At 39.4% G+C, this 14,801-nt stretch overlaps 1 protein-coding gene across 2 annotated transcripts in view; it reads left to right on the top strand.

Annotated features, from left to right (window-relative positions):
• esama (endothelial cell adhesion molecule a) overlaps window positions 1-12,419 on the top strand; it is a 70,316-nt gene extending 57,897 nt beyond the window's left edge. For both annotated transcript variants that reach the window (XM_086012934.1, XM_086012935.1), the window contains exons 3-8: window positions 4,743-4,894; window positions 7,174-7,375; window positions 7,447-7,602; window positions 7,972-8,094; window positions 8,468-8,600; window positions 10,316-12,419. In XM_086012934.1, coding sequence (XP_085869060.1) covers window positions 4,743-4,894; window positions 7,174-7,375; window positions 7,447-7,602; window positions 7,972-8,094; window positions 8,468-8,600; window positions 10,316-10,850 — 1,301 coding nt within the window. In that variant the 3' untranslated portion in view covers window positions 10,851-12,419. The remainder of the gene's footprint in view (window positions 1-4,742; window positions 4,895-7,173; window positions 7,376-7,446; window positions 7,603-7,971; window positions 8,095-8,467; window positions 8,601-10,315) is intronic.
• The last annotated feature ends 2,382 nt before the right edge of the window (window positions 12,420-14,801 follow it).

Consider the following 14,801-nt stretch of genomic DNA (forward strand, 5'->3'; position numbering starts at 1 on the left):
TTGGTTGGTCGGGTATGCGTCAGCGGCTTTGGGCCGCCATAGAGCTAAACTGTATAGAATGTGCCCTGTAGGCGATCAAACAAACTTTCGGCTTTATGAGATCGTCAACATGTTAAACGATCTAAATCGTCATATCGCCCAACCCTACTTGGAATGCATTTATTTTTTCCTGAGTGAGTTATGTGACTTTGTGTATGTGTGAAGGAGGTCTTCAAAGTATTGTCCCCAATGACTCACAATGTCCCAAGTTGAGGTCAGCAGGACCCCATCTCCATGAAATACATTGTTAATGGTGTCATGCTCCCCCCTCATGAGATGCCGAATGGGGGACCAGAATTTCCTCTAAGCCGGCCGGAAGTCATTTTCAATTGCTTCACCGAACTCCTCCCATGCCAAAAGTTTTTTCCTCGCCAATAATCCCTGATAAGACTTCCTCTTCAGTATGATATCATCCCTTACAACTGGTGTTCACCAACGGGTTTGAGGATTGCCACCACGACAGGCACTACTTTGACCACCTACGATGGCAGCTCTATGTGGCCATCTCAATAATGGAAGCATTATGGAATGTAGTCCACTCCAGAGTGGAAGAGAGTTTCCTGCTTTTGGCCGACACCCAGCTCACAGTGCACCAGACCCGTTTTGCCCTCCCACAGGTGGTGTGCCCTTGGGAAGAGGGACCCACTTTGCCTTTTTGCGCTGTGCCCGATCTGCCACCAGATGCTTGCCATTGAGCTCCACCTCTAGGACTGGTCGCCCGCGTCCAGGCAAGGGAAAACGTGATCCAATATTTTCATCTGTCACATGGGCCCCACCTTGCACCTGTTTACCATGAGTGACCCTGCCAAGGGCATAAAGCCCCAGACAACTTAGCTCCTCAGGTCATTGAGACACACAAACTCCATCACAATAAGGTGACGGCTCAAGGAGGGGCAAAATTAATATAGAATATAAAAAATTTAACTTGTGTTTTTTCAATACAGGTTGTAAAACGAATTGTATATTTCCTTAATGTTCAAACGAAGTACCATTTTGATTTGATTTGAGCTCATGAGTCTTTTATGCTTCAGTACTCTACCTCCTGCTGCTAAACAGCCATTGTCAGTTATAATTTATTGAGTTACACCAAAAACAGTACATCTCTCATGTCTATGTCAGTGCTTGCTATTTACTTTTTATGTATTCTATTCAGATGGCAACGATGTTTGTGTCACGTAAAATTTCCAACAGATTCTAAAACTAGATGTTCCAACAGGAGTTTAGAGCAATTTCACAATATAAGTTACACTGTAATGCACTCAGTAAAAAACTGACATTTTTGAGTAACCAAAAACTCGTAGCTTGGGCCACTTGGTTTAAACATCAAACTTCCTATCTGTCATTCACACCAAGGTCATTCTTTCAGCAAATCTGCCAATAGTCTAAATAGTATAGTAGTCATGTATCCCTTTCCAAATATTGTTTTCGCATAATTTCCGGCAAAACATCTGGCCACCCAATTTCGGTACTATTTGTCCTCATTACAGTCAGGTAACTCAAGCCTATCCCAGCTGAATTTGGTGGCGAGGCGGGTACACCTTGGACTAGTCGCCAGTCACTCACAGGGCACATATAGACAAACCATTCACACTCACATTCAAACATATGGATACTCAAGACTCTGAAATTAAATTAAAAAGCAATGTTTGGGTCTGTTGGGGGGGGGGGGGAATGGTGAGAACATGCAGTCTCCACATTGAGTGATTCCCAACAGTGATTCGAACCCAGACCTCCTCATTGTGAGGCAGCTAACCAGTATTTTACCTCCCTGCAAAACATTTTGTTATACATGCTCTATATTTTTTCAACTAGTATAGCAGTTAATTAATGCAATTATCTAGGGAGTTAAGCCTACATATTCACTCTCCACTGACACCGATCTGCTTCATTTATCTCCAGAGTGGCAAGAAGGAAACTGATAGCTACACCTACTTACTTCAGATCTCTTTCCATGGGGCATTGTTGCAGTTTCTATTCACTTGGACTTCAAGCTATATAAGGCAAAAACTGACATATCAATGATGCACATTTGTTTCTTTAATCATACAGAAGAATTCAAGATAGTAATAATCGCAACAAAATGTGTCTAGTACTCATGTTAGTTGGTGGCTTATCAGTTGCGTCTTTTCACGATACTGATGACTTGAGCTTGTCATCTTAGCCGAAGCGTTATTTTTGTTTAGCTACTTGTGAGGCATTTACTACACATTGGACACTTTTCGACTTGGGTTTGCAAATACAGAGGATTGCAACATTTGTTAGCATCAAAAACGTTTTAGCTTTTGCCTCTTTCATTCCATTGATACAGGCCCATTATGTATGCATGGTGCATGCTCAATGCATGAAAATGATAAAGTATTACAATTTTTTTTGCAATGCAGTTCAGGCAGATGAGTGTTGATGTCATTAGGAAAACTCCCATCAAATGCATGAGTAATCACACCTTGTCAATCACACTAATGAACGCATGACATCTCCCACTTATGGACACCATTATTACCATTATTACATGATTGCTGTCATGCCTACGTACTTGCATTTAAAGAATGAGAATCTCATGTGAAGATGCTTTATACAAATATGCAATGTTAAATTGAAAAACAAAGAGCGATTCTAGAGATTTAGAAATGAATTCAATATGAGGAGAAAGAAGACCAGAGGCTGCGTGAGAAAATCCGCTTATGCATTCTCTCCAACCATACCGGCATGTAAAACTTTATTTTAATGTTTGTTTGTTTGTCTCTGTGTGCCCTGCTATTGGCCGGCACCCAATTCAGGGTGTCCCCCGCCTACTGCCCCGAAGACAGCTGGGGTAGGCTCCAGCACACCCGCGACCCTTGTGAGGATAAGCGGTACAGATAATGGATGGATGGGTTGTAAAGATAGATGTAGATGTGATAGAGATGAACATTTTCTCTTGGCTAACAACCAACCACAATCAAAATCCCTGAAAAAATAGGAACCTAGACAGCACAATCTTAATTAAGGTACATGCTGCACAAGTAGCTCATGCAGTTTCAATCATTTGTATTCTTGCAATTATTACTGACTTTCAATGGATTGAGGAACAATTGTGTTGTAGCTCTGTGCTGCCCCTCTCTGGCCACCACCTCACAGTACAACCTAGTACCTGTGCACTTGAATTGGGTCAAATGACCTTGTCCCAGGTTTTCTGGGTCTACTCCTGTGTCCCAGGCTCCCACATCCCCAAAACACATTTCTGAGGTTAATTGAGGACTGTTCACTACCCACTACCCTACGTGTATGTGTATGTGTGTGTGAATGGTTGTTTGTTTTCATGTGCCTTGCAAATGGCTTTAGATCAGTCCAGGCTGTAATCTGGGATATCCTCCAGTGACTCGCAACCCTAATGAGAATAAGCAGCATTAAAATGGCTTGATGGATTTACTTTGTCATAATTTTTCATGAAAATTAATTTTAACATGTCCACATTTTACCATTCTGTTATGTTTTTCCTTTTGATTTATAATGTTTTTCATTTTGATTTATAAAGTAATAACATCCAAGTTTAAATCATTATAATGAACATCATCCCACTCAGTGTATAGTAATTCAGAGTAAATTTAAATAAAGTATATAGAATATCTGTATGCTTGCTTCTTTTTTCATCATCTTCCAGTGCTCAACCTAAATGAGTGCGTGACAAAATGGTTTCATTTCACAGTCAATATTTCCTGTGGCATCCAATACAAAACATTCTGACAAATGAAGGTCAATGATTGCAAATCATATTTGTCAGTGTGCACATGTGATACTTCCTTATTTAATCTTGCAATAATGCAAACATTTGTAAAAGTTAGTAGTATTAAAAATTTGCTTTCCAAGGTGGTGAAATCATTTATTATGATCACTGTAAGTGTGTTAACTGCAACATTTTTTAAGACATACATTTGCCTATTGAGCATTCATCCATCCATTATCCGAACCGCTTATTCTCACACGGGTCGCAGGCGTGCTGGAGCCTATCCCAGCTGTCTTCGGGCAGTAGGCGGGGGACACCCTGAATTGGTTGCCAGCCAATCGCAGGGCACACAAAGACAAACATCCGCACTCACAAACATACATAGGGACAATTTAGGGTGACGATCAACCTATCATGCATGTTTTGGGAATGTGGGAGGAAACAGGAGTACCCGTAGAAAACCCACTCAGACACGGGGAGAACATTCAAACTCCACACAGGAAGGCCGTAGCTGGACTCGAATCCACGACCTTTGCACTGTGAGGCGGATGTGCTAACCAGTTGAGCATTTTTACTTAAAAAGAAAAATCTTTTTCTTTGAAGTGAAAGTGATGATTCATATTGCGTTTGTGGAATATGAGTTAAGCAGCAGAATCCACCCGTTTTTAGCCATCATCATTTGACCAATCACAGTTCACCTGTTTACTGAAGCTCAGTCATGATTGGTCGTTACCTGAGCGCTGAGCAACTATAATGTCATTTTCGGTCGACAGAAAGTGGCAAAATGGCCGCCCCCAGAGATGGACAAAGACAGATGGACTTTACTGCTTAATAACACGTCATCTTTAGACTAGTTGGTGGTGCATAGAACATACTCTTGAAAAACGTTTAAAAAAATGAGTTGGCCTCCACTTTAATATACAGTAGGTCATTATGAGCAAAGTCCAATAAGGAGAGGCCTTCTATTCACATGTTTCCTTTCCCCTCCCTTTGAATGCAGGCATTTGGGCAGAAATCCTGATGCCCCAAACCCATTTGGATGTACTGAAGGGTCAGATGGTGATCCTGAAGGCTTCATACAACATGGTGCCTGGTAGTGACCTGAGCACAAACACCATCCTCTGGAACCTTGTAACGAACAACACTCAACTGGTAAGAAATGAATTGATCATGAATTTAGACCATAACTACATTAAGATAACCTCAAAATAATGTATGACAGTCTTAGCTTCAAATTATTTAACTTTTCATCGATAGCACTTCATGATAATTCTCTTGTACAAAATCCCTGTGCTATGTAAGTATTAGTTGTACCGCTCAAGTGATATACTTTTTTTTAAAGTGAGATGCAGGAATTGTGATTAAAGTTAAACTGAGTATTATTTATTTTGGGTTTTAATGTTAACAGTAGGTAACTTATATACAGTTGTATGGCAGTTAAGAAGGTTTTCCCTGCACACGCAGTTTTAGAACTGTGATCGTTTAACCCTCAAATCATACATCAACTACACTTCCAAAATATAATATTGCATCATATCCTAGAGGCCCCACTATATAATTAAGTTTGTATTAACCAATTTGGTTTGCGCAAGGTAGTCGTTAATATTTCTTATACTGGATGATGTTATCAGGCAGGGAAAAGGAGGTTACATAACTGAGCAAAATAACACCTCTTAGCTCAGTGACATTTTTGTAACACATTATCTTGAGAATCTGGCCTTAGTTTTGTTTATCTGCCACCATTACATTATCATGCTGGCCAGATGAGAATTTGAAATCACATACAATAGAGGAACGTGGTCAAAAGCAAGCTCATGAAATCTTTCGACACAGGAAAAGGGTGTTTTAGCCAATGTGGGCAGGCAGCCCATTGTGTGACTTTTTGTGCTATGAAAAGACAAGGAGCAACTTGCTATGTGTGTTCAATAGCATGGTATGGAAAATTGTGATTTCTGTGACTATCATTTTAATCTTAAATTAGGTTTATACAGTGGAGACATAACTACAGTCATCTTCTAAATCAGTGAAAATTCCCAGCCTTTTTTGGCTTGTGTACCCTCTGACCTTTTCTATACCATGAGTTAGGGCTGCTTGATTATGAAAAAAATATATATTAATCACGATTATTTTGGTAATAATTGAAATCACGATTATTCAAACGATCATTTATTTTTTGGGGTACAAACAAGAGAATGTTTAAATGTAAAAAATATAAAGACAAATACATTTCTTTGAAACACTATAATTATGTAAGTTCCAAACAAAATGTATAAAATCAATAGTGCAAATGTATAAATTCAAGTATGATTTCCTTGTGTGTAAACAAACAGTGCGTTGGATATAAATACATTTTAATAATCGTTTTTTACAATTATGCCAATTTTGTAATCATAGAGTGTAATAATCATAATTGTAATTGACTTTCGATTAATTGCACAGACCTACCATGAGTACCCCTCATTCATGTTGATGGCACTCCAAAAGTAGATCGTGACACAACTGATTCTTACATTAAATCATAACTTAATTTGAACTTTTACTGTAATTCTTGAACATTGTCTTTTTTTTTTCAAATGAAAAATAAAATAAATGTTGCCTTGAAAATACATAATTAAAAAATTTGAAATCAGTGTAAAGAAAAACAACTGCCTGTATGATATGCTTTTCTAACTTATAACAAATACCACAAAAAAACAGAAGCTCCTTTGAATGTCACCTTTAAACAGGCTTTTAAACTTTTAATATCAGGAACAAAACACTCAACAAGAATATTATTTAGACCCACAATAGCAGTTTTGCTTTCTTTTCATCAGTCATCAGTCAGCTGTTGTGATTTTGTTGCATCATAGGTTATTGATCTTGGATGTATTCTAAATACAAACAACCATCATAACACAAGAGGTGTGGTAACTGGACCACTTACTGAATGTCCTAGATGATGACAGATGTTGATCTGGGATTGCCATGGCAAAGGCAAGGGATACCATTTTCTGTATCACAAGCCAAGTACTCTACTCTACTTTACATTGTACTGTAGGGCTTAAAATAAACATAAATAATAGTTATATTATTAAATAGAACTCTAAATGCACAAGCATTTTATTTATTTGAAGTAGTCGAAACTGCAACAAATACTATATAAGTCTGGCATCATTAATGTGAGTATTCGACATTGCAGTATTTTGTTCTGTTGAAGTCTAACTCAATAATTTTCTTGCAGCTTTTTCTTTTTGTAAATGTATTTTAAACTGCACACAGTGAGCATGTGTTTTAATTATGCAGCACAGTTGCTGAACTACTTCATGACATTTTGTATGACGTGTTTCTATCTGAGAAACAAAAACCTTCCATATTCCTCACTTTGCCCAACAATGAGCACATAATTTAGAAATAGTACTCTATAAATGACCTTTGCCTCTTTTCTTGTGTAGATCATCTCTTACACTAAAGGCTCCATAAGTGTGGGGAGTTCCCAGTTTAAGGGCCGAGTTGGCTTCACCTCTAGCATGCCCTCTAGTGACGTATCTCTGTACATCAACAACACCCAGGAGCCAGATTCTGGACGTTACCTCTGCCAAGTCATCATCCCAGATAGCCCTGGCCTCACTGCTGAGCTCAGCCTGGATGTCAAAGGTTAAGACGCAGATGAAGACTCAACTATTTAATCGTCAAATGTTCATGATCCCTCCCTTCTCCCCCCCCAGTGCCCCCTGCTGTCCCAAAGTGCACTTTATCAGGGAAACCAGTGCTGAAAGGAAATGTGACCCTGAGCTGCAAGTCCAACAGTGGGAAGCCGGTTCCATTGTATAAGTGGAGGAAAGCCAGTCCCACCTCTGAGGTCTTCTTCTCACCCATGCTCAGTGAGTGGATCCCACACAACTGTCCATCCTGGTTTCTATCAGCAAGTCACTCACAGTAGCTAATTAGAAATAAAAGCGGTGTTTTTTTGTCTTTTTTTTTGCCTTCCCACAAAGGTGCGGAATCTGTCCTATTCCGCTGTGGATCTAAAAGTTTCCTATCAGCTTTTGATTGTTAGTCATTGTCAAAGAAAGAGTGCAACTCATTTTTCAATGATATCCAGTTTGAGATGCTCATGGTAGCTTGGACAGTTAAGCTTGGTCAATTCTCTACATTTGCAGTTTTATTCACGTGTGTTTATACAGTAAACTGGACATTGCTCAATATGAATACATAAAAATTGTCGTATTCCTTGGTAAATGCCATTTTAGATGAGAAGACAGGCACTCTGAGGCTGAGTAACCTGAGCAGCAACATGTCAGGGAAGTACGTGTGCACTGCCAGCAATACAGCCGGATCGGAAAGCTGCTTCATCAACCTGGAGATTTCCACCTGTAAGTACAACACACTGTTACATCATCATCATCATCATCGTCATCACTAATATCAGACAAAAAATGACTGTTAGTCACCATACTCTGGAACCACTATTGTATTAAAAGGTACCACCCACAATTAATAAATAACTAAAGTTTCCCTAGCATTTCATTTCTAACAGATACTCCCTCTAACAGAGAACTTGATGGTTAGAGAACAGATTGTTGATGACTGTAATTAGTAAATGCCAAAAGCCTTGTACTCTATTTGCAAAAGTGTATTCTGTTTACTTTGTTTGCATGTACACCCAGAAATGCATTTTATACTTTACTACTATTGAATTATTTGGTGTTGATAGCATGTAATTGTGTGCTATGATTTTCTCTGCAGCCAATAAAGTCGGAGTGATTGTTGGCGCCACTGTGGGCACAGTGGTTGGCATCCTCTGCCTTTTACTCATTTTCGTGTTTTTCCTTAAGAAGAAGCAACGGGACAACGAAGACGACATGGCAAATGAAATCAAGTGAGTTGGATGACTGTACTTGACTGACAAAAGAGTGCGGAAATTGAATTGACATCCGACTTGATTCGCCGCTAGTGGATGCGGCTCCTCTCATTAATCTTCAAATTGGTGAGGTGAAAAAAAGGCTACAAAACAATAAGCGGTTATGGGGTACATAGGTTTATGCCTAACTGTACACCTTAAAGATTGCAGGCATTGTCTAAAAGGCTTTAAAGTGGAAGTCAATCCAAGCATTTTTTTTTTTCAAGAATGTTCCATGCAAGCCCACTAGTTGAAACATGGCATTCTGATTAATAATGCGTTTATGGAATATGAGTTACGCAGCAAAATCCACCCGTTCTTAGCCATCTCAGGGGACGGCCATTTTGTCTCTTCTGTCGACTGAAAGTGACATCACAACTGCTCAGGGAACAACCAATCACGGCAGCTTCAGAAAACAGGTCAGCCGTGATTGGTCGTTGCCTGCGCCCTGAGTAGTTTTGATGTCATCTTCAGTCGACAGAAGTGACAAAATGGCCGCCAGATGAGATGGCCAAAAACAGGTGCATTTTGCTGCTTAACTCTTATTCCACAAACGCAATATTTATCAGAATGTTTCAACTAGTGGGCCTGCTGGGAACATATTCTTGAAAAAAAATGTGTTTGGGTTAATTTTCTCTTTAAGGCTTAAGTGGCAAAATGACAGATGCACTTTGTGCCATCTTGAACTGCCCTAAGGGAATTTAGAGGTTTGAGCCTTGGTGTAAAAAAAATAATAACATTGCAAAGCATGGTAAATTTACGTTCATTCGTCACAATTTCCCAACAGAAAATGATCGAAACAGATGAAAAAGATGGACTAAAATTGTAAATTTCTGGACCACATTTATTTTGTCAATATCTTGAAACTGATCAGGAACACCAGGAGCAGTCAGACACCAAGTGTGGTTAGCAAGCTACCGGACAGCAAAACTAATTTGGGACAGGACAATGCGATCAGCCTGACATTTTTTTTTTTTACTCAATGTCACTATTTAAATTGAGAAATGTTGTGTTGTGTTGATATTAAATATTATTGTGGCATGTCACATTGGCGACTGATTCGCTAGCAACACATTTATTCAGCCTATTTGTGTTTTGCTGACAGTGTTGGGGGTAAACGCATAACAAAACTAGCGATTTACAAGAAACAGTTTATGTTTCTCGGCAACTAAGTCATGCAAAAACATACATACATGAAAATAGAGTCAGTTCGCTGTAAACACATTTCGGAACAGTATGTGCAGTCAGCAGTAAAATTCACATGCACTGTGGCACAACAAATTACCAGTGTCATTCCGTTGCACACACGTCCCCCCGCCAGCGCAAATGTCATTAAAAGCTAAATTAATCTTAACTGTTGTGTCCCAGCACAGGGCGGTCAGTGCAGAGTATGAAATGACACAGTTTAAAATAGATTAAATAAAAATAAAAAATAAAAAATTTAAACTTTCCAGCGGTTGAAATAGTCCAAATCAAAGCTTTCTATATCTTCAACGTTGGTAGCAGAAGAAATTCCCTTATCCATAAAGCACCGCGTAACCTGGAGAGCTGCAAGTGGTCTAGTTCACCATTGCTCTGATTCAGTGCTAACTTGTGGATTTAAGGGCTACTGCTTTCTAAAAGACCAAGACTACAGAACATTGAAGATCAAACAAAACTTTCCCTCACACCTCTGTGTCTTGTCCACAATTCAGAGAGGACGCTCAGGCTCCCAAACGTGTGTCCTGGGCTAAAAGTGGAATGGGTTCCGATCTCTCCAAGAATGGCACCTTGTCCTCCATCGCCTCCAGCCCGCAACACAGAGAGCCCTCACACCAACAAAACAACCACCAGCACTTGCAGCAGTACCCACAGCGCCCTCCGTCCGACACAGCCTCCATCATCACAGCCACCGGCAGCACAGCCGGCTACCGTCCGTCGCGCCATCACGGAGCCTCCACCCCGACCCACTACAGCTACAACACCACCACCACCCTACCACGTGACCAGCCCGTCTCTTCGGCGGAGGCCAACACCAATGGGGGCTCCCAACCCAGACCGGAGCGTTACGCCCAGCTGCCACAGGCCCAGATGCTCCCACAGACCTTTAGTTACCCTCAGTTACAGCTTCAGGCCACTCCACCGCCTCCACCACTTCCCTCCTCCACACTCACTGGCTCCAACATCACCCGCATGGGTGGGGTGCCCATTATGGTGCCTGCGCAGAACCAGGCTGGATCTCTTGTCTAGCAATAGCCATTACGTGCAAAGGTATGCTGTTTAACTGTGGAAGAAGGTCCCTTCATGTTCCTCAAAGGGTTCACCTGGAGCTCTTTTTATTGGAGAATTAAGAATTCAAGTATAGTTAAACTTTTCAATATGGTAGGACTTATTCCTTGTTTCAGGTATATATAAATATTTTTTATATTCTTTACGCACTCTATAGCTACATTGTTCAATATTTTCTACCTTACAATTTTTACATTTTTTTAAATTGTCATTCAATTTCAATAGCTTTTATTTGTTACACTTTCCTCCGATATCTTATTTTCTTTTCTTTTTTTTGCCTTTTGCTGAAAAACAAAACAAACTCTTAGACAATTATCTTAACACTTTTATTTAGCGACTTATAAACAGAGCACTATTTGGGGTTGCCTAAGTGTAGTTTTACACATCTATGACATCATGCTTAATTAGTATGTTGCTTCAGAGGTGCCACCTACAATTGTGAAGTGTTACTTTACCAATAAGGCAGGTTGGTGAATACAAATCAACAGTGGTAGATGTGCATTTGTTAACTGAAAAAGACATGGTCAGAAACTAAAGAAGCCAAACCATTAAATGGAAACACTAACACTGATCAATCTTTTAGGCATAAAAACATCTCTGATTATTTACATTGCAGCAAAGTTGTACAAAAGTCATATTACCCTTAACATTTTTTCAGTTATTTTAAGTTAAAAAAAATACTGCACTATGTTAAGTTGTATTGATTGAAGTTGCAAGCAGCAAAAGAAATGTAAATATGGTATTTATTTTATTTTTTATTATTCCAGTGAGAAAAGTATGGTGTCTGTAATAGTATGCGGGTATAAACTCAGTTTATGTGTTAAGTTATTTCTGCCTTGAACACTGGATACTGAACCAAAGAAAAACAGTTTGCATACTTTCCGTTCTTTTAACTTGTTCAGATTCGTATAAAATAATTGATTATCGATATGGTAAAAAAAAGTAGTAAATATGTACAGTATTATGTAAAATGATTTGATATGCTATATTGTCATCACACTGGAGCAAATAGTTCTTGTTCTGATACTGTTGGTTTGATGATAAAGGAAAACCAAGATATGAACTTTCAAAAATAACAAAAATGGGTATTGTACAGACCCTTTCTGAAAAACATATTAGTTGTATCTCAAAGCTGTGGTGTTATGCCAGAAATGGGTGGGGGGTACTGGTTGTGGGGTGAGCTACAATTCATCAAGTTCAGTATTTGAAATTCTAAACTGTGCATTATGAACAATTGAATTTATTTAAAATATCTTCCAAAAGTATTTTTTAATATACAATATACTGTAATGTGCACCATGTATGACTCAATGCTTCTCATGTTTTTTTATTTTATTTAATTTTTTTATTGAAGTGCTATCAACTATGAAGGACTATACTAGCTACTGTGGACAAACTGGTGGCCAAATATGTTTCTTTCTACTGGTGGTCTCAATCTCACACATACAGGTAGATGTGCACTTGTATCCCCCATAATCATGTTTATAAAAATACTTGGCATAATATTTTCAATTAAAAATTATACGAGAAGCGCGCGCGTGTGTGTGTGTGTGTGTATGCACATGTCCACTACATTGCATCGGTGCATTTACCAGGTGAGCCTGTCCATTGTCAACTTGTGCACCCTCCGTAGGTTTGCTAGCCATTAACAGAATTTCTGATTATAGTATACAAGGAGTCCTCATTTTAGGGTTCTGTTCCTACAGTGGCGATGTAACACGAATTTCCACGTATGTCGGATTTCACCATTAAAGTCGAAATTTACATCAGAATACTTTGTATAAGAAAACGAAAATACATTAAAATAAAAAGCATAAAATGCTGTACTTAGCATTATTGTTGAGAAGTGGATGGAGAAAGAGGGGGGCGAAAAAGGCAAAGATACTGCCGGTGTCGGTACCATATGTGATCGGCTGCAAAATTGTCTCGGGGTCCTCTGGTGGCCTGCGCGCGTGCTGATGACGATACGATTTATAATGTATTTCTGTAATATATTTATTTGCCTCTATGTTTGTCACTCACCTAGTTGTTGTGTTTGTATGTTCTTGGGTTACTAAATAAAAAATCAAGCACATTACTGCCACTTTAGCGAGGATCGTCCTTCGGTGGCCAACGGCACGTGGGGCACCACTGATGACGTCACGTCAATTCGTGGCTTTAGGAATCGGATTGTGGTTCAGTTATTCGGAGGGATAACATGTTTTATTAAACACTTCAGATTATATACATGTAATCTTGCAGCCTGAGTCAACCACGCAATCGTTGCCAGTTCGGCAGGACAAACGCAAACATTTCATTAAACAGGTAGCAGCGGCTTCTGAGGGCATAAGCGGAAGTGACGTAGGAGCTTCCTCGCCAATGTGGCACGAAGCAATTTTGTATTCTTTTTTGTAATTTAATAACACAAAATAAAAATACAAGAGCTATAGGTAACAAACATTGTGGCGAAGAATTATATATTGTAGAAATACGTTATAGTGCGTGACGTCATCAGTACGCGCGGAGGCCACCGATACAATTTTGCACCCGATCACATCTGGACCCCACAACGGTGTGGGTATACCGATCACATCTGCACCGGTGTGGGTGCCAGATGTGATCGGGTGAAAAATTGTATCGGACTTTCGTTCAGTGTCGCAAATGTTCACCAAACGGTCGTCATATGTTCGCCTGTACTTTACTATCTGCTAACGCTTTACGAACATTTACTGAACGAACTCCGACGTGAACGTAACATTCGCTGCCTTGGGAACACTCGCAACTGGTAACACATTGTAACTCTCAGGAGCATTACTTTTCAGGAGATGACATTGTTTTCTTATGTAGGGTTCATTAAAACTTACGTTGCGTGCGGGTATTAGTAAAACAGCGACCTTTGAGTGTTGCCAATTTGGCTGCTATGTTGCCATATTTGGTGACTTAAAGCAGCACTGGGCAAGAAATCGACCTTAAAAAAAAAAAATGCACAAGTCTTTTGATGAAACATTGACTTACAAGTACAGTAGTTGAACGGAACTTCATGCCCTGAGGGGGTCTGTATCGTTCTTACTGGCACAAAGCAACTTTGAGGAGGATGGGCTCAACCCTCCTGGCACACAAAAAAAACGAATGTCCTGAATTGCTTTATGGCATACTCACTTCCTCCTTTTGCAATAAGGTCGGCTCAGGATTTCACGACATTACGCGCTGGCACGCAAGGGAAATGTGGTTGATTTTTGTCAAAACACTGCCGCTTTTGTCGAAATGGAGCCGCCATAATCAACAAAAACTGACATGTGACACAGTGTTGCTATAACTACAGATCAGATCCCTTTAATAATTATTTTGTTTTTTCAAGTAAACACAGCAGGTCTTCTGTTCATGGCCTTAACCTACAACATTCCGTTACAAATGCCGTGCACACGATTGAAACTCAGGATCGAAGGTAAGGAATTTGCCCCCCCCCCCACCAATTTGTTTAATAAGGAACCAAACAGAAGGAAACCTGTTGCAACAAATCCAATGACTTCATTCACACACTCACATCCAGACTACGAGCTTGAAGACAAGCCACCACTGTCAGTCAGTGTTATTTGATGTGATTTCTTAAAATAAATAAAAAAAGACTCATGTGAACACCATCAACTGACATGACCCTTCCCTGTTTTAGCAGAATCAACTACAGTGAAAATAATGGTGTGTTGAATTTACTCACTTTCATTTCGTCAAGTGGTTGCACAAAATAAAATCATCTGGATCCAGGGACATTTACTTCGTAGATGTATGGTCTACTTAAAAAAATTGATCTGGATCCAGATGATTATATTTCATGAGACCACTTGAAATGAAATTGAGTGAAGATGAATCAACATAATCTCAGTGAACTATTGGCACATTGAAAGCATTTTTTGTTGAATTTAATCAATTTTATTT

The sequence above is a fragment of the Filicampus tigris genome, chromosome 17, assembly GCF_054856515.1.
Source record: "Filicampus tigris isolate MCC_2025a chromosome 17, RoL_Ftig_1.0, whole genome shotgun sequence".
In the NCBI taxonomy this organism is placed as follows: domain Eukaryota; kingdom Metazoa; phylum Chordata; class Actinopteri; order Syngnathiformes; family Syngnathidae; genus Filicampus; species Filicampus tigris.